The 27576-nt window shown below is 46.3% G+C and overlaps 1 protein-coding gene across 4 annotated transcripts in view; it reads left to right on the top strand.

The window, feature by feature from the left end:
• NCAM1 (neural cell adhesion molecule 1) overlaps positions 1-27576 on the top strand; it is a 348328-nt gene that overhangs the window by 262589 nt on the left and 58163 nt on the right. For all 4 annotated transcript variants that reach the window (XM_065944613.1, XM_065944612.1, XM_065944611.1 and 1 more), the window contains exons 2-7: positions 12250-12324; positions 13993-14211; positions 16019-16162; positions 16560-16697; positions 17799-17916; positions 18341-18507. In XM_065944613.1, coding sequence (XP_065800685.1) covers positions 12250-12324; positions 13993-14211; positions 16019-16162; positions 16560-16697; positions 17799-17916; positions 18341-18507 — 861 coding nt within the window. The remainder of the gene's footprint in view (positions 1-12249; positions 12325-13992; positions 14212-16018; positions 16163-16559; positions 16698-17798; positions 17917-18340; positions 18508-27576) is intronic.

The raw sequence follows: 27576 nt of genomic DNA, 5'->3' as shown, positions 1-27576 counted from the left end.
CGGTTTGAGAATGTGAATTTTTCACTTGACAAAAACTAAATTTAACAGCTTTTTGCACTGGTTGTTTGGGAGATTGTAAGCCTTTGTATCTTCAATAGCCCAGATGTGCTTAAAGCTATGATCACATAAGGACATTTTTGAAAGACATGGACAGGATTTGAAATTTTCAGGATGAAGTTGCTGGCTAGCATTCTGTAAATTTCTATTTTCTCAGTGTAAAGAATATAACATCTGCAAACAACAGCTGGACAAATATTGGAAGATAATAATTCCAAGTTCTTGCCATGTTGGCAAAAGTTGTTGGGAGAGAGAGAGAGACCATCTGCCTTGTATCATTACCTTTTTATAGCCGGAAGAAGAGAAGTTGGATGAGTCATTTTATCAAGGCAAGTTTTCAAAAAAACAGACCTAAGGAAGCATTGTCAGGGGCATCCTGGAAGCTATCAGATCACAAGCAACAATTTACTCAGAAGGCCTAGGTTATCGGGGCAGGTTGATAGATTTTATGTTGTTTATCTAGAGAAGCTTAGCTGAGTTCCAAGCATCTATTTGTGTCCTTGCCCTACATTTCAGGGCAAGGAGTGAGTCGTTCAACTTCAGGCAAGGTGCTGGCCTGAAGTCAGTCTGCCCAAAAAAGGGAAATGGCAGGAAAGATTGTCTGAAAAGAAAACAGAGACCTGGAGCTTCAGTTAAAAAGTGGGCTGGTGTTGGCAACGCTAGTTATCTTAATGAGCTTCGGGCAGGACAGGTAGACCACCAGCTGTTTGTCCAGCTTTCCTCAATTCAGTTCAGTTCAGTTCAGTCTCTCAGTCGTGTCCGACTCTTTGAGACCCCATGAACCACAGCACACCAGGCCTCCCTGTCCATCACAAACTCCTGGAGTTTACTCAAACTCATGCCCATCGAGTCGGTGATGCCATCCAGCCATCTCATCCTCTTTCATCCCCTTCTCCTCCTGCCCCCAGTCCCTCCTAGCATCAGGGTCTTTTCCAGTGAGTCAGCTCTTCCCATGAGGTGGCCAAAATACTGGAGTTTCAGCTTCAGCATCCGTCCTTCCAATGAACACCCAGGACGGATCTCCTTTAGGATGGACTGGTTGGATCTCCTTGCAGTCCAAGGGACTCTCAAGAGTCTTCTCCAACACCACAGTTCAAAAGCATCAATTTTTTGGTGCTCAGCTTTCTTCACAGTCCAACTCTCACATCCATACATGACCACTGGAAAAGCCACAGCCTTGACCAGATGGACCTTTGTTGGCAAAGTATTGCCTCTGCTTTTTAATATAGCTGCACTTAATAAGGCCAGTCTCTGGGGCTTCCCAGGTGGCACAGTGGTGAAGAATCTACCTGCCAGTGCAGGAGATGCAGGAGTCATGGGTTCAATCCCTGGGTCAAGAAGCTTCCCTGGAGTAGGAAATGGTAACCCACTCCAGTATTCTTGCCTGGAAGATTCCATGGACAGAGAAGTCTGGCAGTCTGCAATCCATGAGGTTGCAAAGAGTCAGACACAGCTGAGCACAAGCACAGAACTCCAAGTGATAGTCTCTTTTTTACAATTTATTTTTATTTTTGGCTGCTATGGGTCTTCATTACTGCGTGCAGGCTTTCTCTAGTTGCCGGGAGCAGGGGCTACTCTCTAGTTGTGGTTTGTGGGCTTCTCATTGCAGTGGCTTCTCTTGTTTTGGATCATGTGCTCTAGGGCGCATGGGTTCAATAATAATGGCCCACAGACATAGCTGTCCTGAGGCATGTGGAATCTTCCCAGACCAGGGATGGAACCTGTGTACCCTGCAGGCGGATTCTTAACCACTGGACCACCATGGAAGTCCTAAGTGATGACTATCGCTCTTTAGGGACAAAGGTGAGACCAGGGCAAACCAAGCAAGGGAAACAGTCGGTGACAGATCTACTGAGGACGCAAAGCAGATGAGACAGAGAAACAAGAAGAGGCGTCAAGTCAGCAGTCAGCATGTGGGCCCAACCCCGTGGCCCCTGAACTTTGCTCTGGGGACCCTAGACTTCTGCTCCTGCATTTTCCATCTGTAAAATGTAGGGGTTGCAGAGCACGTCAGGTCCCCCCGGCTCAAACCTTCTCTGTTACTAAATGGTTCTATAACCCTCCCCATGAATTGATCCGGTGGAGCAGAAGACAGAAGTCCACATTTTCCACCTCTCAGCACACACTCCTGCCCTCACGTGGCAGGTGCTTCCCAGGGTGGGGAGTATGAAAGATACTGCCTTCCCCTCTTGTGGACTATAGGAGACAGTATTAATGCCCACCTGGGAAATATTTCACTCTTGGCCTGGAATCTAGCCCTTTTGAGGCTCTCTGGGGCTGCTTCTGACTTTTTGCTACTTTGGGGAAAAGATTAAGAAAATTTTTCAATGTCTCTCCTTCCTTTATGATCTCCTGTTAAAACAAGCAAACCAACAAAATTCCTTTCATCAGGGTTTGGCTGGCTTCTTTCCTGTGTCTGACCGTGGTTATCATGTGGAATTTCTTTGGGTTGTGCTCCTGGTTAATATCCCTTTGAGTCATTTCTTCTGACTCCCGTTAGATGTTTCAGAATGCTCCCAGTAAGAACTGTGTACTTTCTTGGAGGTAGAGGTTGGCTATGGAGTGACAGCCTGGGGAATAGCATGGATCTATCACTTCCGAGCAGATTAAACCAATGCATAGATCTTCTTGCCCTTTAACCAGAGCACGAGGATGCTATGTGATGTGATATGAATCAAGTTTTCTAGATTCTAGGTAGTTCATAGGGGTAACAACCATGGTTTTAAACCACTGACTTAGTTCTGTAAAGCAAAATCGTCCAATCAGACCCAGTGCAATGCTAATTTGACCCAGGGAACTTGGGAGGCCAAGAAAGCCGAAACCCTTATCTCCTTTGGCTCTGTGCTCTGAGTTGAAGCCAGCCCCATAGAACAGAGCCAGGACCCAGTTATCCCAGTTCCCAGCAACTCATGTAATTTATTTTGCTAAGAAATAGAGTTGGTTTCTGTTGTTTGGCTACTAGAATTTCATAGGATAGATTATTTGGAGTAACAGGATATCAGATTAATCATCCAAACCTCAGTCGTATAGTGATGCGTAATGCTTTCTCTTCCTTAGTATAATTTTATAATATCAACCCTATTGGGCTTCCTGGTGGCCCAGTGGTAAAGAACCCGCCTGCCAATGAAGGAGACACAGGTTCAATCCCTGGGTCTGGAAGATCACTTGAAGAAGAAAATGGCAACCCACTCCAGTATTCTTGCCTGGAAAATGCCATAGACAGAGGAGCCTGGAGGGCTACAGTCCATGGGGTTGCAAAGAGTCGGTCATGACGTAGCGACTGAGCCTGCACACACGCATCAGCTGTATTATCATATTACATAGAAAGCTTAAGAATTCTGAAGTTATATTCCCCTTTCTCACACCTCCCGCCTTCACTCTGGAAGAGTCCTGAGGTTTGAGGAGGTTAAAGAGAATTTTCATCAGGAATTCTCATTGCATCACTTTTGTAATGAAACATTGCCAAGTTTTGGCGGCTTTATTAAAGTGATAGGCATGGGAAACCCACTTGGTATATGAGCCAAGTTGTTTGGTTTAGAAAAATCTGTATCTTACTTGCAACTTGTCTATATGGTTTGTCTTCGTACAGAAGCTCTGGTTTCTCTGTTCAAAAGGCATTAAGGTATTAAACCACAGAGCCGCTAGCAGCACCATCACCACCAAGACCCTTCTTCTCTGCCTCCTCCAGTCTTGAGTTCTGCTCTCCAAGTCTGCTGAGTGCTGGTGTTGTCAGCCAGGGAAGCCCATGGCTTTCCTGAGGGCTTCCTTCACTCTCTAGGCTGGCTGACATACGGGGGGAGCCAGGGACCCAGGGTCCTGTGGGGACTACACACAGAGCGTGTCCCAAGGGTTTGGTTATCAACTTACCTCAGTTGGCTTACAAACCCCAGGTAGATTGTTTCTGGGTGTTTTGATGTAAATGAAAATTACATAGAATTCTCGGCATTTACATAAATGGGACCCTAACTAGAACTGGCAGCCCTGAGTATGACTCCTGGATGATTTTGGTTGCTGCTGTGACCCCACTTTTGTCAGCAAGGATGCTTCCAATGGCAATCAGAATATGGCCTGCCATTATGAGGTTAGTATACAGAAAGTGAAAGTGAAGTTGCTCAGTCATGTCCAGCTCTTTGCGACCCCATGGACTGTGGCCTACCAGGTTTCTCCAGCCGTGGAATTTTCCAGGCAAGAGTACTGGAGTGGGTTGCCATTTCCTTCTCCAGGGGATCTTTCCAACCCAGGGATCAAACCTGGGTCTCCCACATTGTAGGCAGACGCTTTACCCTCTGAGCCACCAGAGAAGCCCAGTATACAGAATCAGAAGCCAAAACTGTATAAGAACATGTATTTTATAGTTCCTTTAAACTGACGTGTAACTCTTGTGTTGATGTTCAAAAGTAAAACAGTCTACCTAGTTTTCTTCCACTTGGCTGCTGTCAGCAGGAGCTCAAGCCAGCATGGTGAGACTCATGTGTCAAGGATGTGACATGCGAGTCCTTTGTCATCCTTAATTGTTTGTTTTTCTCTCCCAAAATGAGATAAATTTACCTATGTCCAGCTGCTTCTTCTAGCAACAGCAATCTGTCAAGTTGAATTATTCTATTCACATACACACACACTGTCTCATCTAGTGGATCTTGTGTGTATGATACATACACATAGATAAAAAGACAGGAACTTTCTTGGTGGTCCAGTGGTTAAGGATCTGCCTTGCAATGCGAGGGACACCAGTTCGATCCCTGGTCCGAGCAGATCCGACATGCTGCGAAGCAACTAAGCCTGTGCGCCACAACTACTGATCCAGCGCTGTAGAGTCTGTAAGCTGCAACTACTGAAGCCCACACACCTAGAGTCGGGGCTCCCCAGTGAGAGAGGCCACTGAAATGAGGAGCCTGCGTATGACAATGAAGAATAGCCCTCACTGGCTGCAACTGGATAAATCTTAAGACACACACATCCCTTAATTGACTTTGGACAGTCGAATGCAGTAGTCTACAAGAGGTTCCTGCTACCTCATTCTCATTACAAACATTATAGGGTATTTTGTTTAGGGTGTGTGTGTGTATGATGTCAAAGAACTGTCATATATGTACTGTCATTTGAAACACAACCAACACAACCCTGACCTTGTGTTTGGAACTTTACATACTTTTCTAAATCATCTCAACATCCCCATGAGATCAACTGAGTTGTTATGGCCATTTACAAATATGGAGAACGGTTTCTGAGATCCTCCTGAGAATTCAGGATTACTATGTATCGGAGTTGGAATTTGGACCCCAGCCTCTTACTCCATATCCTGACTTCCTAACCATGACTCTTTCCTGACTGTTTAATTCTCATGACAGTCCAACAACACAAATTCAATTTTATCATCATCCCTATTTTACAGATGAGAAAACTGGGGTGAGGTGACTTGGCTAACGTGCCTACATTATTAGTTTTCTGGCTTTGATTGGATTCAGTCATCTTTTATACCAGCAAAGTTCTGACAGGCAAGATAAATATCCTAAAGTAATGTAGAGCATGGAATCGGTCCACCTGACCACCACATGGCTGATTTGGAAGGTTACTTTATCTAAAACCATAAAGGTAAACATAACTTTTTGCAAAAACAGTAATCAAAATAATTTCCTTGGAAAAGGTTATTGATAGGGGCTTATTAATAATACACAACAAATATTAAATGTGTATTAGGTGCCAGAGACTATTCTACATGTATTAATTCATTTTATCTTTCCAACAACCCTCTGATAAGGGTTCTGTTAGTCCCCATTTAACAGATAAGGAAACGGGCTCCAAGAGGTTAAATAACTTGGCCAGGCTTACACTGCTAGAAAATGGTAGAGCTGAGGGTTGGCCCGGAGTCCATGGCCTTCACCACTCTGCAGGATCGCCATATTAGTCTCAGTTTTGTGTTTGTTGCGTTTCTTTGATTTATCCATGAAGTCACCCTCCTATCTCCCCTCGTGTACTTTGCTGACCATGAGGCAGACTGTCTAGGCATGTGGGGATACCTTTGTTATTTCGCTCCTGTTCTGACATCTGGATTTCTCACAGGTCCATTGAACGAAATACACTTTCGCATCATTTGAAAAGTAAAAAAATAAGTCTCTTTTAGTGGTTAAGTACATTACTATTTAAGACTCATTTCTAGAACAATAGCTGACAAAATAAATATAGAACTGGATTTTGATGCCTTTTTCAAAAGCCTTTGTTAAATAGGTTCTGGAAAATCTCTTTGTCTGATACCTAGTCGCTGATCAGACTCATCGTCCGGCATTCACCCACCTCATAACTAATGGTCAGGACATGCTCCTCAGGTGTGCCTCCCTCAGCCCTGGGCCTGCTGCATCTCTGCGGTTTGTCTTTCTCAGGAGCCAATGTCTTATAATCGCTTAACAAGAAAGTACTGTTGGTCAGTCATGGGAGAGACCTGGGCCCACTTGCTGCTCTCAGCTCCTGCTTCCTCAAGCACAGAAGATTCCAAAAAGAACAATAAAATTAAACTGGTGCAAGAAGTTGCTAACTCAGGGGAAATCTACGGAGTCTGTTTTGAAATCGGAATTTTTTTTTTTCCTGTTGTTTTGCTTAGGAAGATCCCACCTCTCCTGATAAGTGCCTGAGCGCCTTTTAGAACTGAAATTTCAATTTTCTTTAGCAACTAAGATCTCAAAGCTTGCTTCTGCGAGGGAGTTTGAAAATCACAGAACTCCTCTTTCAACCTGAGGCTGTTTGCTAAACAAGTTGTCATATCTTTCAGAACAAGACATCTATTTTTTAAAGACATTTAGGTAGAAAACACATTTTAAAACATATGCATCTCTCACAGGGTTATTTTATTTTCTAAATGAGATGTGGAGAAGGGACTCATTCCATTCTCAAGAGAAGCTCTTTCTATCTGTTTGCAAGGGATAGAACAGGGTGGGAGAAATGGCTGGGGCTTTGGATGTCATTTGGCCTGGGTTTGAATCTTGATCCATCACTACCATTGCTTAGGGCTCTGAGCCTCCACTTCCCCATCTGTAAAATGGGAACTTTAATGCTATTGTTGGGTTTCCCAGGTGGTGCAGTGGTAAAGAATCCACCTGCCAATGCAGGAGACACAAGAGGCATGGGTTTGATCCCTGGCTTGGGAAGATTCCCCTGGAGTAAATGGCAACCCACTCCAGTATTCTTGCCTGGAGAATCCCATGGTCGGAGAAGCCTGGCGGCCTTCATCACAGTCCATGGGGTGGCGAGGAGTTGGACACACCTTAGCGACTGAGCACACACAGTGCAGTGGTTATCTGTGAACACAGAGGCCCGTTATAATTAACCGGAGTAGACATGATGACAACAACTTGATGATTTTTTCTAGCCCATAATTTAGAAAGAGCAAATGGTAACTTAATAGGTAATAATAATAATGAGACCATTAGGAAGCCAACAAAAGATTAATGATCACTGTGAAGTGTAGGGAGAAAGGCTGGAGTCTTGAAATTAGATGACTTTTAATCTTGACTTTACTACTTACTAGCTGAGTTGCCCTGGGCAGGTTATTTCATTTCTCTCAGCTTTGATTCTCTCTTTTGTAGAATGAGGACAATCCTATTGGCCTTTTTATGTCTCAGAACTGTCAGGAGTCTCAGGGGAAATAACAAAGTGTGTTTTGTAAACCAGAAAGTTTGAACCAGCTTCCTGAGGTCTTGGGTGGGGGGTAGATGGGTTCTTTTTTGGTTTTTTTCAGTATATTTGTTTTTAATTGAAAGATAATTGCTTTACAATACTGTGTTGGTTTCTACCATATGTCAACATGAATTAACCATAGGTATACCTATGTCTCCTCCCTCTGGGAACTCACTCCCACCCCACCCCACCCCTCTAGGTTGTGACAAATCCCTGGTTTGAGTTCCCCGAGTAATGCAGCACATTCTCACTGGCTGTCTGTTTTACATGTGGTAATGTACATGTTTCCATGCTACTCTCTCCATTCATCCCCCCTCTTCCTCCCCAACTGCCACGTCCACAAGTCTGTTCTGTATGCTTGCATCTCCATTGCTACCCTGCAAATAGGTTCATCATACCGTCTTTCTAAATTCCATGTGTATGTGTTAATATATACTTGTTTTCTCTCTGTGACTTACTTCACCCTGTGTAATAGGCTCTAGGTTCATCTACTTCATTAGAACTGACTCAAATGCTTTCCTTTTTACAGCTGAGTAATATTCCATTGTATATATTGCCGCAGCTGCTTTGTCCATTCATCTGTCAATAAACATCAAGGTGGTTCTCACATCCTAGCTAGTGTAGATAGTGCTGTGATGGACACATGTGTCCTTTTCAGTTATGGTTTCCTTGGGGTATATGCCTAATAGTGGGGTTGTTGGGTTATATGGTAGTTTTATTCCTAATTTTTTGAGGAATCTCCATACTGTCTTCCATAATGGGAGGACACTGATAGCCTGCCCCAGGGTCCCAGCCAGTCCAGCAACCTGTGTTCATAACTGTGTATCTTTGGATGCATCTAAGATGATTAGATAACACACCATGTTTCCACAGAGAATGTTTCTGCAAAGCGAAAAATGAGATACTTTTTCTGGGACACATGTTTTCAGAGTTCTTCTAAAGGGTCTGAGTGAGGCCTGGTGAGGAAATTTTGGTTATATTTGCAACTGGAGAAAGGTGAAAGTCAAGACAGGAATTTTTATTGGGAACAGTGAGAAGACGAATACCCTAAGAAAGGAAAAAGCCACAAGAAGTGGAGGGAAGGAGTTTGGGACTTGGAGCAGGATTTCCACTCACCGTTATTAAACATAATAATTCATGGTTTCGCATTTGGGGGAGAATAATCAGCCATTGTGCTCCAGTGGAAAACATCCAAGGTTGAGTTTCCAGAGAGTCTGGGCTTCCTTTGGCCCGGGTTTGACCGGTGTCTAGAAGGAGAAGTCACTGTCTTCTGCATGTGTGCAAAAGGGCAGGCGTCTGAATGGATATCTCTTCTTTAAAAAAATGTCTGTGATGATAAATGTGTGCCTGGGATCTGGGGGAGCTGGGAATTCCTTGGTAATGCTCGTTTCTCATTTCTGTCCGTGGTCCAGAGATAGATACCAGCCATATTCGAGGATGGAAACTCTTCAGCCTTGCCGTGTTCTCCTGCCCCTTGAGAGTCATGTTCTGTTTGAAAAGAGCTGAAAAAAAATGAAGGCTGCTCTTTCACTTGGGATAAGAAAATCCTTCTCAAAGCAATAAGGGCTCTGTGAGAGTAACAGGATCCATATGTTGAAGCTGGCTGCTAATACATAGCATATGGGCCAGCACACTTTCCAAGCTAGAAATATGCTTCTAATTCTCCAAAGAATGCCCCAGTAAACTCCAGAAAGGACCATTACTTTGGCGACGGGTGGCCAAGGCTCAGGTTCTGGGCTTCATAGGCCTGTTGTTCTGTGGAGTATGAACCACGATAGGGATTGAAAAGGTCCAGGTGGCCTTAAGATGGGTGGCACTGGCTTGTAGCCCTCTCCTATAGGGCCCTGTGCTCCCCCAATATACCATGGGTTTGGTCTCTTCTGTTGAGGGATATGCATCCGATTGTTTGTTAAACTGAGTGGAAACATTTTATCTTCTACTGGCAAAGACAGCATTATGTAATGGAAAGAACACTTACCTGGGAGCCAGGTGGCCTGGACTCTGGGGCCATGCTGGCTCTCACTAGACATGACCCTAGGGAAGTCACTTTACCTCTCTTTTCTTTTTTTAGTTTTAAAAAAAAAGTTTTTTTTTTTTTTTTTAATATTTGTTTGGCTACGTTGGGTCTTAGTTGCAGCACGCACCATCTTTCATGGTGGTGCTCAGGGTCTCTAGCTGTGGCCTGAGGGCTTAGTTGGTCCGACACATGTAAGATCTTAGTTTCCCAGCCAGGGATCAAACCCATGTCCCTTGCATTGCAACGCAGATTCTTAACCACTGGACCACCAGGGAAGTCCATACCACTCTTCTCTGACCAGAAAATGAGGAGGCGGGACATGGTGATGGTTGGGACCCCTCCTGCTCAGGTCCATACAGAATCCATCCAGAGGAGAGTGATGGAATAAAGTAGCCACAACCAGGCACACCTGCCCCCAACGCCCCCCCGCCCCGTGCTGTGGCCCCCACATTATAATCCACTGTAGCGTGAAACAGGTGGCCAGCCCAGGTTCGATGCGTGAGGCAGGGCACTCAGGGCTGGTGCACTCGGATGACCCTGAGGGATGGGATGGGGAGGGAGGTGGGAAGGGGGCTCAGGATGGGGGACACATGTACATCCATGGAGGATTCACATCGACATATGGCAAAAACCACTACAATATTGTAAAGTAATTAGCCTCCAATTAAAATAAATTAATTTTTTACAATTAAAAAAATTATAATCCATTGTAGCGCTGCGCACTGTGGGCAAAATTCACGAAAGGTAGGGAGAAGACCTTTCATTGCTCTCAGGAAGAATTCCATCCTGGAAATGAGTAATCGGAAGCAAACCGACTGCCGAGAGACAGGCGGCCCCTCCATTCCTATCATATTTCTTCTGAGCTGGCATTTGGAAGCCTCTGGATTCCTGCTTCATATTCTCAGAGTGGCGTGCTCAGCATCCTCGCCCAGCCTGTTCCTGACTTCTCACTCCTCCCCATTCCATTCCTGTCCCACCAAACCATCCCTTTCTCTGCAGCCTCTGCTGGGTTTTTCTGTGTGATGCTTTGTCCGTAGGATGGTGAGGAAGGCTGTGCCCCTGGTGGATATGTTGCCCCACGCTCCCCCTTGCCCGCCCCAAGCAGCCCCTTTGATCCCTGTGTTTCACTGAGTACAACCGTGGTTGCTTCATCAAATGAGCACAGGCAGAGACCCACAGCGGCTCTGCCTCCAAGTCCGTCACCATGGCAACGAGTAGTCCCTCTGCTCTACTGTGCAGAGAAAATGGCTGTTAAAAGGAAGGGCTTGCTGAGTCTCTATTACTCGGTCTGTTTTGTCCAGGCTCCTCCTTCATGCCGGCTTGCAGACGCTTCATGCATTCAACCAAATGTCCATTAGCCTTTAGCTTGCTGATTTACTTTACCTATGAGGAGGAAAGGCAAAAAGAAGTTGGAACCCAATGAATAATAGCACTTCTCCTACCCTAAGAATACATTTTCATGAGCAATGGTTATCTGACTTAAGCAGATAATCGAGGAACCGGGTGAATACAGGAATCCATGAGATCCAGTGCAGTGTGTTTTGTCTTAATGGGTGGAGTGGATTGATGGAGCATGCGTGTGTGCGTAGCTAAGTTGCTTCAGTCGTGTCCACCTCTTTGCAACCCTGTGGACTTTGCAACTCTGTCGCCAGGCTCCTCTGCCCATGGGAGTCTCCAGGCGAGAATACTGGAGTGGGTTTCATGCCCTCCTTCAGGGGGATCTTCCTGACCCGGAGATCAAACCCGCGTCTCTTATGTCTCCTGCATTGGCAGACAGGCTGTTTACCACTAGCACCACCTGGGAAGCTGGATAGAGCCTATGGGTATTCAAATCGAGTGTAGTGAAGTAGCCAAGGGATGCAGGGGGGCTACGGAGCAGAGACTCCAGCATTGCAGAAGAGTAACAGACTGATAGGGGTGATCATGTTTGATCGCTGTCTCCACTGATGCAAAGAGATGGATTGGTCCTATAGTCGCAAGGGAGGTGAGTGTTTGTTTGGCATCCCCTCCCCCAAAACTAGGTTGGATCTTCACATCGAATCCTTTGTGGTGGTTAAGCTCTACGGTGTGGAGAAGTGGCAGGAAGCCCTGTGCAGGGCTGTGGATAGCAGGCTTCCCTCTGAACACAGCTGTGGGGACCCTTCAGGCTGATGATGCACATGCAACTGGCTGGGCTGCCATTTCCATGAATGAAGGTTGCTGTTTGGAAGCAGGACACTAAGCTTTCTCAAAAGGTCGGGAACATTTAGGGCAGCGTTCACCCCAGGTCTCCCGGGTGGCCTGCACCGTCTGATAGAGGACAGCAGTTGCACATGAAATGACCTGGATCGTGTCCACTCCTGGCTTTGGTGTGAGGAACTGTAATGACACGTTCTCAAAACCCAAACAACCTCCTCTTTTCGCTCTTTCTGGAAGTGGGCGAGGAGACTCCGTTTTTTAATGAAAGCTCTAGTTTCCGTCTCAAAACTGTGAACTCACGTTTGAGCTGGACTTTTTGCCTTTTTCAGTTTCTCTGCAGGTGGATATTGTTCCCAGCCAAGGGGAAATCAGCGTGGGAGAGTCCAAATTCTTCCTGTGCCAAGGCAAGTACCCCTATCACACTGCGTCTTAGGAAACCCACCCCGCAGGGCAGATGCCACAGCTGCATCTGCTGGGCTGATGGTGTGCCTGGAATCTCAGCTCACCCTGTGACCTGGGAAGTGCTCAGACCATCTCCCTTCCCCTCACCAAGTTTGCCCCAGTACAGTGAAATGTGCCCTGTGGACATCCACCTGGTGATGGAGGAGATCGAGGGATTTTCTTGGGAAAGTCAACAGAGCCGCCAGACCCCTGCTCTGGGTGCCTCCAGAGTTCCGTGAATGACACTGGAGAGCAGGGCTGCTTCAGAACGAATGCTTCAGTGGGTCAGTGTCTGGATTATTAGAATCTCCCGGAGCAGGAAAACACAAGAAGCCCTAAAATGTGCCTGAAAGAAAACTGAGTATAGCCATCTCTTTTGTGGTGAGGACAGGCGTCCTGGGTTTTCCAGCTCTCCAGTGAATTCCAATATTCTGTCCCATTGCCCGCACCAGAGCTCAGAATTTGTCAAACCTGGTGTCCTTGTCTTCTGTTTAGAAAACATATCCCATTTCCACAGCTCAGCTAATTATCAGGAAATGTCCTGCAGAGGAAAGGCTTCCTGTGAGGTTCTGGAGCCTCTGTATGTGACATGGCTGGGATTTGGAACATGAAAGGACCAGGAAAGAGCTGAGCTAGGTGTAAGCTGACATCCAGCAAGCCGCTTTCGGCAGGGAGGGGTTTGAAATGCTGTCACGATTTGCACAGAATGAGGCGGCTCGTGGCCGCTGGATGTCTTCCCTCCCGCTTTGCCTTCATCGCAGCCATTGAAACGAGCCGGAGAGGCCACCACGGAGTGAGCCCACAGCGCATCTTGCAAAGAGCGATATTTGTTGAAAACGTGATGGGCCCTGAAAGGAGGGCTGCTGCATTTCTATACTAAGCATCTGTGCCAGGCGGTGGGGTGGGGAAAGGCGCTGGGCAGAGAGGACGCTGTGCGAGAACCGTCCAGGATCCCAGAGCCCTTGTCCCGGCCCAGTGTCTGGGCAGCTCAGCAGCAGCAGCGTCCGAGCCTCTGAGCTGCCTGGGGAACGGATGATGGGTGATGCTGGCTACCTTCTTTGAAGCATTTCAGCAGATGTGTTTGCCTGTCTGAGGCGGGGGGCAGGGGGGTGGGGAGTGCGGTGTGCTGAAACGCCAGTTTGTGCAGGCAGGTGGTGGAGCAAAAGTGGTTGGAATTTACACTCAGAGACTAGCTGATATCTCATCTTCTATTTAGGAGACCATAATCTAAGCCCTCGAAAACAAGCTGATGAATTGACTAACCAACTAGCCCTTGAGCTCAGATCCAGGATACTAATTCCCTTTGCCCCACAATCTGTGGGACTATAAGCTACTAGTTCAGTGCCTGCACACAGTAGGTCCTCAACAAATATCTTTTCCCTCGCTAGGGATAGGCCCACTATGAGAAATACCAGCACCAATGTTTGTTGAGTTCTTTCCAAATATTAAAACATAACAAACACAGAAGCAACCAACATGAATGGTCACACACACGCACGCACACACCTCCCACCTCGTTATCAAACCTGATGAGCCCTTCCTCAGGAGCTCTTATCAACTACCTACTGTCTGCTGGAGGGCTCTTTGTCTTTTCAGCATCAGTGGTTTGAAAATAATCTCTCTCTCTTCAGTGGCTGGAGATGCCAAAGATAAAGACATCTCCTGGTTCTCCCCCAACGGAGAGAAGCTCACCCCGAACCAGCAGCGGATCTCGGTGGTGTGGAACGATGACTCCTCTTCCACCCTCACCATCTACAACGCCAACATCGACGACGCCGGCATCTACAAGTGCGTGGTCACTGCAGAGGATGGCACCGAGTCAGAGGCCACAGTCAACGTGAAGATCTTCCGTAAGACCCCCTTCCTTCACCTTCTGTATTCCCTGACCTCTCCTTTGGCTGGGAAGACAACATGGGTAGCAGAGAGTGGGGTGGAACACAGGGCTTGACTGGGACCTCTTTTCTACTTTTCTCTAAGTCTTCTCTGCATCAAGATAAGAGCTCCAATGTGGGTTATTTTGCTTGTTTTTAGTGGGTTTTTTGTGGGGGGCAGGTGGGGGCCTACTGGTTTCAAACTAAATTTATTATTTCATGAGGTACTCTATACAAGGGTTTTCCAGGTGGTGCTAGTGGTAAGGAATCTGCCTGTCAATGCAGGAGATGTAAGAGACTTGGCTTAGATTCCTCGGTCAGGAAGATTCCCTGGAGGAGGGCATGGCAGCCCACTCCAGTATTCTTGCCTGGAGAATCCCATGGACAGAGGAGCCTGGCGGGCTATAGTCCACGGAGTCGCAGAGAGTCAGACACAACTGAAGTGACTTAGCACACGTGCACACACTCTACACAAGTAAGATTTTATCAGGGAGTTCCGTAGTGGTCCAGTGGTTTAGAATCCACCTGCCAATGCAGGGGGTGTAGGTTCGTTCCCTGGTGGAGGAAGATGCCACATGCTGCAGAGCAACTTAGCCAATGAGCCACAGCTGCTGAAGCCTGCACGCTTGAAAACCTGTGCTCTGCCACAAAAGACGCCACCGCAATGAGAAGCCCATACACCGCAACTAGAGTGTAGGCCCCGCAGCAACAAAGACCCAGGGTAGCCAACAATAAATAAATAAAAACTAAAATAAAATTTTAAAAATGTTTTATCAGTATGTTTCCTGAAAAGTTGTTATATTTTAATGCCTATTTAACACACGTGTAGGTTATATCAGGGGATTTGTATTTTTTTAATTTTTTTTTTATTGGAGTATGTTGTGTTAGTTTCTGCTCTACAGCAAAATGAATCAGCCACATGTGTACAAATATCCTCTCCTCCATCCAGTGTGATTTTAAATGATCCTTGGCTAACTCCAGACTCACAACTGTGTTCATGCTGGTCACAGCTACCTGGCCCTGGCCTCGATTCTCTAAATGCACGTTACACCATTCCCAGAGGGTGTGTGTTCCCCTCACCCTTCCCCAAGTGTTGACTGTTTTACACCTCAGTTAATCCCCTCTTATTTCACTCTTTCCTGCTGACAGTGGAGTGCAAAGGCTCGGTGAGGTGGGAAGGGTTATTATCTGAACATTCTGTGCCGCTCAGAGCAGGTGGTTCCCATTGCCACTGAAACCAATCTAAAGGTGGCATCTCATTACCTTGTTATCATGCATCTGTCCTGTTGGCCAGGGTGATGGGGGGTGACCACTAATGGAACAGTATTGATTGCCATAGTATTTATTGCCATAAGCTTGCCTTTCCTGTTCTAGTCTTCAAAATTCTCTCTGCCATAGGTGGCTGGGGTTGGGGTGTCAGACAGACTGGGGGACAGAGAAAGGACTGATGGCTCCTACTATTCATTGTAGAGTAGATGTCCCACCAGTACGTTGCATTGCATTAGCTCCATCCACACGGTAAAGACACACCTCTCCCTCTGTAGACCCTTTCCTGCACAGAGTGATAACCTTAGCTCTCTGAATAGACATTAACTGCCAAACATGGCTGAACATATTCCTCTTGTGCCATCTGCTTTGCCTGCATGTTTGGCCAAGTGACAGGTGGACCCCGTTGGGTACCGCTGCATATATGGACTCGAATCCAAGCGGTAAGGCACCAGTGAAAAGGGGTTTTTTGTGGGAGAACCACTGTCTTCCCTCACTCTTCTTTTGCCCCCTTTTTCAGAGAAGCTCATGTTCAAGAATGCACCAACCCCACAGGAGTTCAGAGAGGGAGAAGATGCCGTGATAGTGTGTGATGTGGTCAGCTCCCTCCCCCCAACCATCATCTGGAAGCACAAAGGCCGAGATGTCATCCTGAAAAAAGATGGTGAGAGCGGGCAGCCGCCCCTTCCCCTGGGCCACTGAGCCCGTTAGGGTTTCTACATCTGCCAGCTGCTGAGGCGCCCCAGCTCAAACTCAGACTCCAGTGTCCCAGAACTGCATGCCATTTCCAGGCTAGTGGTTGCATGTCTATAGCTTGTATATTCAGGCACATGACTTTCTCTCCAAAGGAAAATACAGATTTCCAGCAGACTTTTGCCCTTGGCTGTATGTCGGAGCCAGGGACATATTATCTTATTTCAGCTTAAAGCCCATCCCCACTTCCAGCCCTCCACCCACCCCCATGAGACTCACGGTAGGAAAAAGGCAAGGTTCAGCGCTCTGCCTGCAGGTTCCCATCCTCTGACTGATCCTGGGACAAACCTGCTTCTTGTCTTTTCTAGTCCGATTCATAGTCCTGGCCAACAACTACCTCCAGATCCGGGGCATCAAGAAAACAGATGAGGGTACTTACCGCTGTGAAGGCAGAATCCTGGCCCGCGGGGAGATCAACTTCAAGGACATTCAGGTCATTGTGAATGGTAAGGAGACCTGGCCTTCCTGCTCTCTGCACGGCTCCCGCCTTGGCTTGTCCACGTCAGCTGAGTCCACCCCTTCCCCCAGCCCGCCCCTGTCCGCTGCCTTATTTATTTGTTTGTTTGTTTTTAAAGACACTCGCCTTTTGGGTCTCCCTCAACTTTGGGGACATCCAGTGCAGTTCTGGAACGTCCTTCATTATCTTGGAGCACTAGAAACTTGCCCCATGCTTCCTAATAAATTCTTCCTTATCCTTCATTGTCCTTGATGTTACTGTAATGGTGAAGTTAGTCCCCTGGTTCAGTGTTCAGAGAAAATATTATTATCAATTCAGGCCTCAGAATAGTCAGAATCGTAGTCCATCCATGGGTTTATTAATCTTAATTTGCAGTGTCAAATAAACACACCCATGGAATCGATCTGACGTTTACAAGATGTTTAGAGGAAACTATAATGTCAGTACTAAGAAAATAAGTAAATCGTGGTTGAATTGTTTTAGATATTGAAATGTATTTTTTGCCACATACTCTCTCTCATTCCTTTGGTAAAAACCAGTTTGTGCACAGAGTTGTTTAGGACAGTCCAAGAGAAATGTCACTCTTTGGTGAGCTAGTGCATTTCACATTGGTATTAACCATATAATTACTGAGAATGAAAATTTTGAACTTTTTCCAGTATTAAGAGCCCCCCCGCCCTTTAAATGTCAAGTTCTGCCAATCATCGTAGTTAAGATGAGTATGCACTGATTGAAAAAGTATATAATGATAAATAGCTACTGTAATTTGAACACCACTTTAAAATAAGGAAGACATTACTATAGCTTCTAAATCTGTATTATTGAAAAGCAATATTATTATATGTTGTTATACATATAACATTACTAAGTATTGTTGGAAAACACTGATGCATGCTTATGGGTGAATTATTTATCCAATTTACAGTAATTGTTTAGTGCACACCTGCATTTAGACCCCTTACACTAAAGCTCTTCAGCTTCCCAAGTCCCCGACCCTCTGACTCAGGGTTCCCCGAAAGTGCCCCTTTTCCAGGCCACCGAGTCCTTTCAGGTTTTCCCAGCCCCCGCTGACAGCCCTTCTTTCCTTCAGTGCCACCCACCGTCCAGGCCAGGCAGAGCATAGTGAATGCCACCGCCAACCTCGGCCAGTCTGTCACCCTCGTGTGCAACGCCGAAGGCTTCCCGGAGCCCACCATGAGCTGGACAAAGTAAGAAACCGGCTTGAGCCTTTACCTCCGACTAGCAGAGGAGACCTGGCAGGGCCTACTCTGCGTTGGCGTTTCCAGGGAATGGGGTGGGCAGCTGGGAACCAGCAGCTCCGAGGGCAGAGTGGACTCTTCCAGTAAGGTCTGCTTGCCTTGTGTGTGCATTGGATTCCTGCATCTTCAGTCTGGGGGGCAGAACCAGAGGCCCTCTTTGGAATTTTGGAGGATGCCATTTGCAGCCCTTAGGCAGAATCGGAGATTTGGTTAAAGGAATCACACAGAAAGAAATAGAATTGAACATCTTAAATTTCTGTGCAAGTTCAGTCTTGGACATGCGTTCAGTCTGCATTTTATGGAAACTAATTAAAAATCAACCTCTTAGCTCTGTCATCAAAATCACGGTCCTTCCCGTTTCTGTGCCCGGCAGGGACGGGGAGCAGATAGAGAATGAGGAGGACGAGAAGTACCTGTTCAGCGACGACAGCTCCGAGCTGACCATCAGGAAGGTGGACAAGAACGACGAGGCCGAGTACGTCTGCATCGCCGAGAACAAGGCGGGCGAGCAGGACGCGTCCATCCACCTCAAGGTCTTCGGTAAGGACAGTGCAGTCAAGGTCATTGCTCTGCCACAGTTTCTCTGACAGCTTGCCGTCCATCAGCAAGACCCTGTCCACTCAGCCTGGGAGGCTGCCCCCAAAGTAGCCGCTTCTCTCCAGCTCCCACCGCCTCAGCCCGAGTCCAGGCCATCCTGGTCCTCACCTGGTCAGTGAGACCAACTCCCAGCTGATCCCCCTGCTCCCCACTGTACCCCTCATCAGCCTCCCCCACTCCCAATAGCTGCAACGACCTTACATGCCACTCCTCTGTTTCAAATCCTCCAACAGCTCCCTGTTGGAGGCATAAAATCCGGACTCCTCTTTGGGGGCAAGACACTATATCTGCACTCGCCCTGACTTCCTCCCTGACCTCATCATCCCTCCACACTTGCAGCTTTCCAGCCCCGGAAGCCCCATTCCTCTCCCTTAGACACACTAAGCATGTTCTCTGTCTCAAGGACATTGCTCCAGGTGCTTCTTCCGCTTGCAGCCTCATTCTGCCAGATCCCCTGCAAGCTGCCCTCTGCTCATCCGTTATCCAGATCTCAGCGCATCCTTCAGATCACCTTCTCAGTGAACCCTGCCCTCCCTGCTCTGACCCAAGCAGCTCCCTTATCACTGCGCCCACCCACTCCACTGACCTCTTCTTCAGTGCCCTTCTCCCTGCCTGAACTGATCTTGTTTACATACTGGTTTGGGGGATTGCTTTTCCTGCGTCCACTAAGCATGTGAACTCCAAGATGGCAGAGCACCGACTGCCTTATACATCACTTTATCTCTGGCTCTCTAGATAGTGCCAGACTTCATAATAAGTGAAAAAAAAAAAAAAGTGAAAATGTTAATCGCTCAGTCATGTCTGACTCTTTGTAACCCCATGGACTGTAGTCCACCAGACTCCTCTGTCTATGGAATTCTCCAAAGAGTACGGGAGTGGGTAACCATTCTCTTCTCCAGGGGATCTTCCCAACCCAGGGATTGAACCTGGGTCTCCTGCATTGCAGGCAGATTCCTTACTGTCTGAGCCACGAGGGAAGCCTATAATAAATAGGCCCTTGTTCAGTGTTAGTGACCACATGGCTGCCTCTGTCTCCCTTTCTTCCTTCCCTGACCTGTGTGAAGCAGGATTATAAAAGTCATGAAAAGAAACCCTATATCTCTACTTGCTTTGTCTCTGTAAACTCAGTTAACTTCCATTCATTCAGAGCTGAAATGCATTTTGACCTGACTTTGAAAAACGAATTTGTGGCGGAGAGATGTTTAACCTAGTGACTTTCCGCTCTGTCTGCTCATCTTTTTTAAAAACACAGATCGGGGAGTCCAGAGTAGATGGTGCTGCCGGAGATCAGACACTGCAGGGGCCTCCCTGATGCATGCAGCTCCTTGGTGGCTATAGCGCACGTGCCTGGGGAAGCTTGCCTGGGACCTGCCTGTTTAGCTCAATAAGGAGGATGCACTGATGTTTGTAAACACAGACCTTTGAAAACCAAGCACTTCTGCTATCCTAGATGAACCCTGCTTATTCATTAATGACAGTTGGACTTGGAAACAGGTTATCAGTTGGGTCGAAATTAACTGTGCATACTTGTGAGTGCAGCTAAATTTCTTGGAAAATATTCTTGACGATGTTTTCTCTGATTTCGACTGGTCTACCTCAGACTCTGATATTAAGTTTTTCTCGATGAGAAATGCAAATCAAAACCACAATGAGGTACCATTACACGCCAGTCAGGATGGCTGCTATCCAAAAGTCTACAAGCAATAAATGCTGGAGAGGGTGTGGAGAAAAGGGAACCCTCTTACACTGTTGGTGGGAATGCAAACTAGTACAGCCACTATGGAAAACAGTGTGGAGATTTCTTAAAAAACTGGAAATAGAACTGCCATATGACCCAGCAATACCACTTCTAGGCATACACACTGAGGAATCCAGATCTGAAAGAGACACGTGCACCCCAATGTTCATTGCAGCACTGTTTATAATAGCCAGGACATGGAAGCAACCCAGATGCCCATCAGCAGATGAATGGATAAGGAAGCTGTGGTACATATACACCATGGAATATTACTCAGCCGTTAAAAAGAATTCATTTGAATCAGTTCTAATGAGATGGACGAAACTGGAGCCCATTATACAGAGTGAAGTAAGCCAGAAAGATAAAGAACATTACAGTATACTAACACATATATACGGAATTTAGATAGATGGTGGCGATAACCCTATATGCAAAACAGAAAAAGAGACACAGAAGTACAGAACAGACTTTTGAACTCTGGGGGAGAACGTGAGGGTGGGATGTTTTGAAAGAACAGCATGTATACTATCTATGGTGAAACGGACCACCAGCCCAGGTGGGATACATGAGTCAGGTGCTCGGGCCTGGTGCACTGGGAGGACCCTGAGGAGTCGGGTGGGGAGGGAGGTGGGAGGGGGGATCGGGATGGGGAATACGTGTAACTATATGGCTGATTCATGTCAATGTATGACAAAACCCACTGAAATGTTGTAAAGTGATTGGCCTCCAACTAATAAAATAATATTTAAAAAAAAAAAAAAAGTTTTTCTCGATGAAAGACAGATGCATTTGTTAATATATTCCTTCATTTCACAATTTCTAAACCGGAGTATAATTCCTTTGCAGTGTTGTGTTACTTTCTGCTGTGTGACAGCAGGAACCAGCCATATGTGTACACGTGTGCCCTCCCTCCTGCGCTCCCCTCTCCTGCCGCATCCCGCCCTGGTCCTCACGGAGCACTGAGCAAGCTCCCTGTGCCATGCAGTGCTCCCACCAGTGTCTGTCTTACACATGATGGTGTAGATATGTCAGTCCTGACCTTCCACTTGGCCTCACCCTGTGTCCACATGTCCTCTATATCTGCGTCTGTATTCCTGCCCTGAAAATAGGTTCATCAGTACCATCTTCCTAGATTCTATATATATGCGTCAATGTACGATATTTGTTTTTTCTGAGTTACTTCACTCTGTATGACAGACTCTAGGTTCACCCACATCACTACAAATAATCCGATTTCATTCCTTTTCATAGCTGAGTGACATCCCATTGTATACATGTACTACATATTCTTTATCCATCCATCTGTCAGTGGACATTTAGGTTGCTCCCGTGTCCTGGCTATTTTAAATAGTGTTGCAATGAACTTTGGGGAACATGTGTCTCTTTGATTTGTGGTTTTCTTAGTCACTCTGATTGTAAGTTTTTCTAAGTGAAAGACAGATGTATTTGTTCATGTATTCCTTCATTTCATAATTATTTATTGAGTACCCTTGTTGCTGGACAGAGGGGCAACAGATATGAGTAAAAGAAGGTCTTTTGACCCCAAGAAGCACAAAGAGGGAGATAAATATATACGCCTATAAATTATAGTAAATGATGTTGGTTAGCAACATCTGAGTACCTGCCATAAGTCCAGCCATTTCCAAGGTTACAAAGATGAATAACATACATTCTGTTTTCATCAGTGGGTTCATAGGCTAACACAGACAATCATAAAATTGTTAGTGACAACCCATTATGATGACTTCATAATAACAGTATCCCTTATGATTATAAAGTAGGAAGTGGCAAATAGATTCAAGGGATTAGATCTGATAGACAGAGTACCTGAAGAACTATGGACAGAGGTTTATAAGATCATACAGGAGGCAGTGATCAAAACCATCTCCAAGAAAGAGAAATGCAAAAAGGCAAAGTGGCTGTCTGAAGAGGCCTTACAAAGAGCTGAGAAAAGAAGAGAAGCGAAAGGCAAAGGAGAAAAGGAAAGATGTACCCATTTGAATGCAGAGTTCCAAAGAATAGCAAGGAGAGACAAGAATGTCTTCCTCAGTGATCAATGCTAAGAGATAGAGGAAAACAATAGAATGGGAAAGACTAGAGATCTCTTCAAGAAAATTAGAAATACTGAGGAAACATTTCATGCAAAGATGGGCAGAATAAAGGACAGAAATGGTATGGACCTAACAGAAGCAAAACATATTAAGAAGTGGCAAGAATACACAGAAGAACTACAGAAAAAGATTTTAATGACCCAGATAACCATGATGGTGTGATCACTCACCCAGAGCCAGACATCTTGGAGTGCAAAGTGAAGTGGGCCTTAGGCAACATCACTACAAACAAAGACAGGGGAGATGATGAAATCCCAGCTGAGCTATTTCTAATCCTAAAAGATGATGCTGTGAAAGTGCTGCACTCAGTATGCCAGCAAATTTGGAAAACTCAGCAGTGGCCACAGGACTAAAAGGTCAGTTTTCATTCCAGTACCAAAGAAAGGCAACACCAAAGAATGTTCAAACTACCCCACAGTTGCACTTATTTCACATGCCAGCAAAGTAATGCTCAAAATTCTCCAAGCTAGGCCTCAACAGTATGTGAACCGAGAACTTCCAGGTATTCAATCTGGATTTAGAAAGGCAGAGGAACCAGAGATTAAATTGCCAACATCCATTGGATCATTGAAAATGCAAGAGAATACCAGAAAAATATCTACTTCTGCTTTATTGACTATGCCAAAGCCTTTGACTGTGTGGATCACAACAAACTGTGGAAAATTCTTAGAGAGATGAGAATACCAGACCACCATACTTGCCTCCTGAGAAACCTGTATTCAGGTAAAGCAACAGTCAGAACCAGACACGGAACAGTGGAGTGGTTCCAAATTGGGAAAGGAGTATGTCAAGGCTGTATATTGTCACCCTGCCTATTTAACTTCTCTGCAGAGTATATCATGTGAAATGCCAGGCTGAATGAAGCACAATCTGGAATCAAGATTGCCAGGAGAAATATCAATAACCTCAGAAATGTAGACACCACCTTTATGGCAGAAAGCGAAGAGGAACTAAAGAGCTTCTTGATGAAGAGGAGAATGGGTGAAAGAGGAGAATGAATAAGCTGGCTTAAAACTCAACATTAAAAAAACTAAGATCCTGGCACTATCACTTCATGGCAAATAGATGGGGAAACAGTGACAGACTTTTTTGGGGGGCTCCAAAATCTCTGCAGATAGTGACTGCAGTCATGAAATTAAAAGACGCTTGCTCCTTGGAAGAAAAACTATGACCAACCTGGTTAGCATATTAAAAAACAGAGACATTACTTTGCTGACAAAGGTCTATCTAGTCAAAGCTATGACTTTTCCAGTGGTCACGTATGGATGTGAGAGTTGGACCGTAAAGAAGGGTAAGTGCCGAAGAATTGGTGCTTTTGAACTGTGGTGTTGGAGAAGACTCTTGAGAGGCCCTTGGACAGCAAGGCGATCAAACCAGTCCATCCTAAAGGAAATAAACCCTGAATATTCATTGGAAGCACTAATGCTGAAACTGAAGCTCCAGTACAATGGCCACCTGACTGGAAGAGTTGACTCACTGGAAAAGACCCTGACGCTGGGAAAGATTGAGGGCAGGAGGAGAAGGGGCGACAGAGGATGAGATGGTTGGATGGCATCACCGACTAAATGGACATGAGTTTCAGCAAACTCCAGGAGATGGAGAAGGACAGGAAAGCCTGGCGTGCATCCATGGAGTTGCAAAAATTTAGGCACAACTGAGCGACTGAACACAGCAACAAATAGCAGTAGACACAGTGTTTTACAGGAAAAGATTTGTTTTCTGGTCCTGTGTGACAGTAGTTAGGGAAGTCTTCAAAGACGGTACTGCGTTCCCCAAGTGGGAGTTGCCCAGATGCGGGAGGGGTGGACGAGCCTTTCAAGCCGGGCTGCGCAGGCACCAAGGCTGGAAGAGCCCCCGTGCTGAAGGTGAACTCCTTGTGGCCGGGGGTTGTGTCCGCTGTACTCACAGACCTACCCTCAGTGTCAGCATCAGCGTCAACTTCCTCAGTGGGACATCAGCTGGCATAAAAGAGACACCAGCGTTTGAATAAATGAGGGCATCGTAATTAGCTTTATAGGGATGAAGCATAATCTCTATGGCAGGGAGATGGATGTGGAAACATGTAATCATTCGTCTTTAGGAAATTCCTTTAGATAGCAGCCCCAGAAGGTAAAAATAATAATAGTACCCAACACAGAGTGAGCATGTATAATGTGCCTAACACTGTGAGAGGTACTATCCATAAATGAGCTTTTAACCTCATCACAATCCTACAAAGGAGATTTAACTTTTATCCCTATCATGCAAATGAGAAAATTGAGCACAGAGTGATCAGGTGTCCTACCCAAGGAACCAAAACTCAAACCCAAGCTTTCGTGTCCATTCTCTGGGCCAGCGATGGTGATCACTCTTCCACGAAACCCAGTTTACCACGTATTACATCAGATCTCTGTACAGTGACTCGTGATTAGCGGACTCTGCCTTTACCTCCATGGCTCACGTGGTTTCTCTGTGGCCATACACTCAGTTCTAACTCGGCTAGTCAAGAACAGATCTTCGCTTCTGTTCCAGGCCTCTCCGGGGGTGATGGCTGCCCAGGAAGGAGGAGCCGGCAGTGTCAAGAGCCGTGTGAGGTCATGCTAGAGTGAAGAGGGTGGGTAAGGTCCAGGGAAGGAGGGAAGGAGGCAGAACAGATAGGATGCAGGAGCTGTGGCAGGGCACAGTTTGTCTTTCCACCCTCCCTCCTGCATCGCACCCACACGCACACACATGCTCACACACAGTCTCTCTCTCACACACACACTCACACTCACTCACTCCACTGCCACAGTTCTTCCCCAAGACTACAGCTGAGAGAATGTTTGTTCGGCCACCCAGTAAAGCAAACAAAGAGATGTGAGTGATTCCTGCAGAGACAAGTTAAGAGAATCATAGTGATAGCTTACGGTGAACGGTGTCAGATTCGTGATCTCCGAAGAAGAAGATTTAACTTCAGGACCAGGGGCCAGGCTTGATCACTCAAGAGCTTTAGTGTAGCAGAGTTTCATTAAAGTACAACAAGGGACAGAGAAAGCTTCTGACATCGACATCAGAAGGGGGATGGAGAGTGCCCCCATTGCTAATGTTGGCAAGGGAGTTATATGCTTTTTTAATTAGTTATTACAATAAATCAAAAGAATGTCTCAAGGTTGTAAAGATCTTACTAGACCCACTGCCATAATTTACATTTTAAGATAACAGGATTAGCCAGAAGGTTTTCAGGAAGGAGAAACTGTCCTCAAGCAGGGTACATTGCTGTTATATAATCCTTAGTACAGAGTTTAAACTGAGTTGTTGGTTGTGAAACCATCAGTTCCGGGCTTAAAGAAAAAAAACATTTTATGTGACTAAGAGGAAGGAATGTAGAGAAAAAAAAGATGTTTGTCCTTTCCTCCTTCTTGAGAATTCCAGACCCCTATCTCTGCTTCGAGAACCCTAGATCCCTTTCTCCTTCTTGGGGACCCCGGACTTCCTATCAACCTGCCTAGGAATTGATGCACTCAATAGATGTGTATGTCTAATCCATGTTAGATGTAGACATGAATTTGAGCAAACTCCAGGAGACAGTGAAGGACAGAGGAGTCTGGTGGGTTTTAGTCCATGGTATCACACAGTCAGACACTCAGTGACTGAACAGTAACGCAGCGGATGTCTAATCCAGGTCCACACTCCTCTGCAACATCCAGAGCAGAGTTCACATGGCCTCCTCGGAGTAATGTGGTCCCCGTATATGCCCTCCTTTCTCTCTTCATTCCACATTCTTGGTCTCATTTCTCTCCTCCTCCTTCCGGCCTCTCCCAGGGGGTTAGGAGATCAGTGCTAGGGCCTGGGAGACAGGTGAGGTGGGGCTAACTAGGTTGAACTTCATCTTTCCCCAGGCCCTTTCTCCTTCTCCTTGGCCTTCTGGCTTGCCATCAGGGACCAGCATTAGGGGAGATATGGAGTAGGTTTCCAAGAAGCAGCAGGGTCGCAGCAGGGTCACAACAGTGAGGCAGAAGAGGAAAGAAGCCTGCAGCTTAGACAGTGAAGACATGTGTGGAACTGTGGCTTCTAGAAGGGCTGGCAATGAGTGTGCAAGGGCCGTATCTAAATTAAGGACTACCGTCATTGTTCTAAGCAATACCATCTTTTCCTAAGACAGGGACATGTTCCAGCATGTGCTGCCCTAGTTACCAACCAGAAGCTCTTTTAACTAAGCCCATCCTATCTACCTTTAAACTTGGCAGTGCATTTCCACTGCTTCTCCTGCCATGGGACCCTCTGAAGTAGTTTTGTCTCTACAGATTCTTATTATGCTTCTACCATTGCCCTCGAGGTCTGTGCTGCTCTCTAGGCTTGGACTGAGGCGAGTTCACCAATGGGCAGAAGCTTCGCTTAGCTGACCCCTTAGGACCAAACCACTGTGAGTTACAGGGAAAGACAAACAGGCGCCTGAAGGAAAGGGCAGCTGGTCACACCCAGCATCTCAGTGCAGGGGAGCAGAGGCCCTGGAGCCCTCCTCGGACTTCCAGGCGCCTGGGCTTGAGTGAGAGTGGATAAGTCTGGCCCTCAGTGGCAGGTGCAGGGCCATTGATGTGCTGGGTGGGGAAAGCAGGCATGCCTAGAAAACTCACAAGCACAGCTGTGCTCACAGGGCTGCCCATGGGGACAGGTGCAGTGGGTCAGTCTAAGGCATTAAATCCCATAGCGGCAGGTGAAGAACAGAACAGAGATCCAAAGTCAAGGGCCAACAAAAGTGCATGTACCATTCGCAGATAAAACCTGGAGAGATTCTTCTAGACGCTGGTGTGCAGAAGGAGGGACTCTTTCCTGAGCAGGTGACCCTACACTGTCCCTGTCTGCTCAGGGATGCCCGTTGTCCCAGAGTAATTATTTATAGCATGGCTTTCACTCTCAAGAAGGCCCCAATTTGGACAATAAATTATATTGTTATCCTGTTTCCAAGGCAGCATTCTAAGGCTTCAGTTAGTTCCAAGAGTGGCTTGCTTCTGGGGTGCAGAATGGATTAAGTTAGTGGTGAGTAGCCTGCCTTCCTTCCAACAGCCTCTGTAGACCATACAAAATTAGCCATTGTTAATAATGATTTAGTAAGAATATATTTTGCCTTGTTCTAAAGACTTATCCAGGGCAACCTTTATAACCATCTGGGAAATGGAGTCACCAAGACCAAATATTCTTCATAGA

The sequence above is a fragment of the Muntiacus reevesi genome, chromosome 9, assembly GCF_963930625.1.
Source record: "Muntiacus reevesi chromosome 9, mMunRee1.1, whole genome shotgun sequence".
Lineage (NCBI taxonomy): Eukaryota > Metazoa > Chordata > Mammalia > Artiodactyla > Cervidae > Muntiacus > Muntiacus reevesi.
The sequence above is the reverse complement of the archived record's forward strand: the minus strand, read 5'-3'. Positions and strand labels throughout refer to the sequence as shown.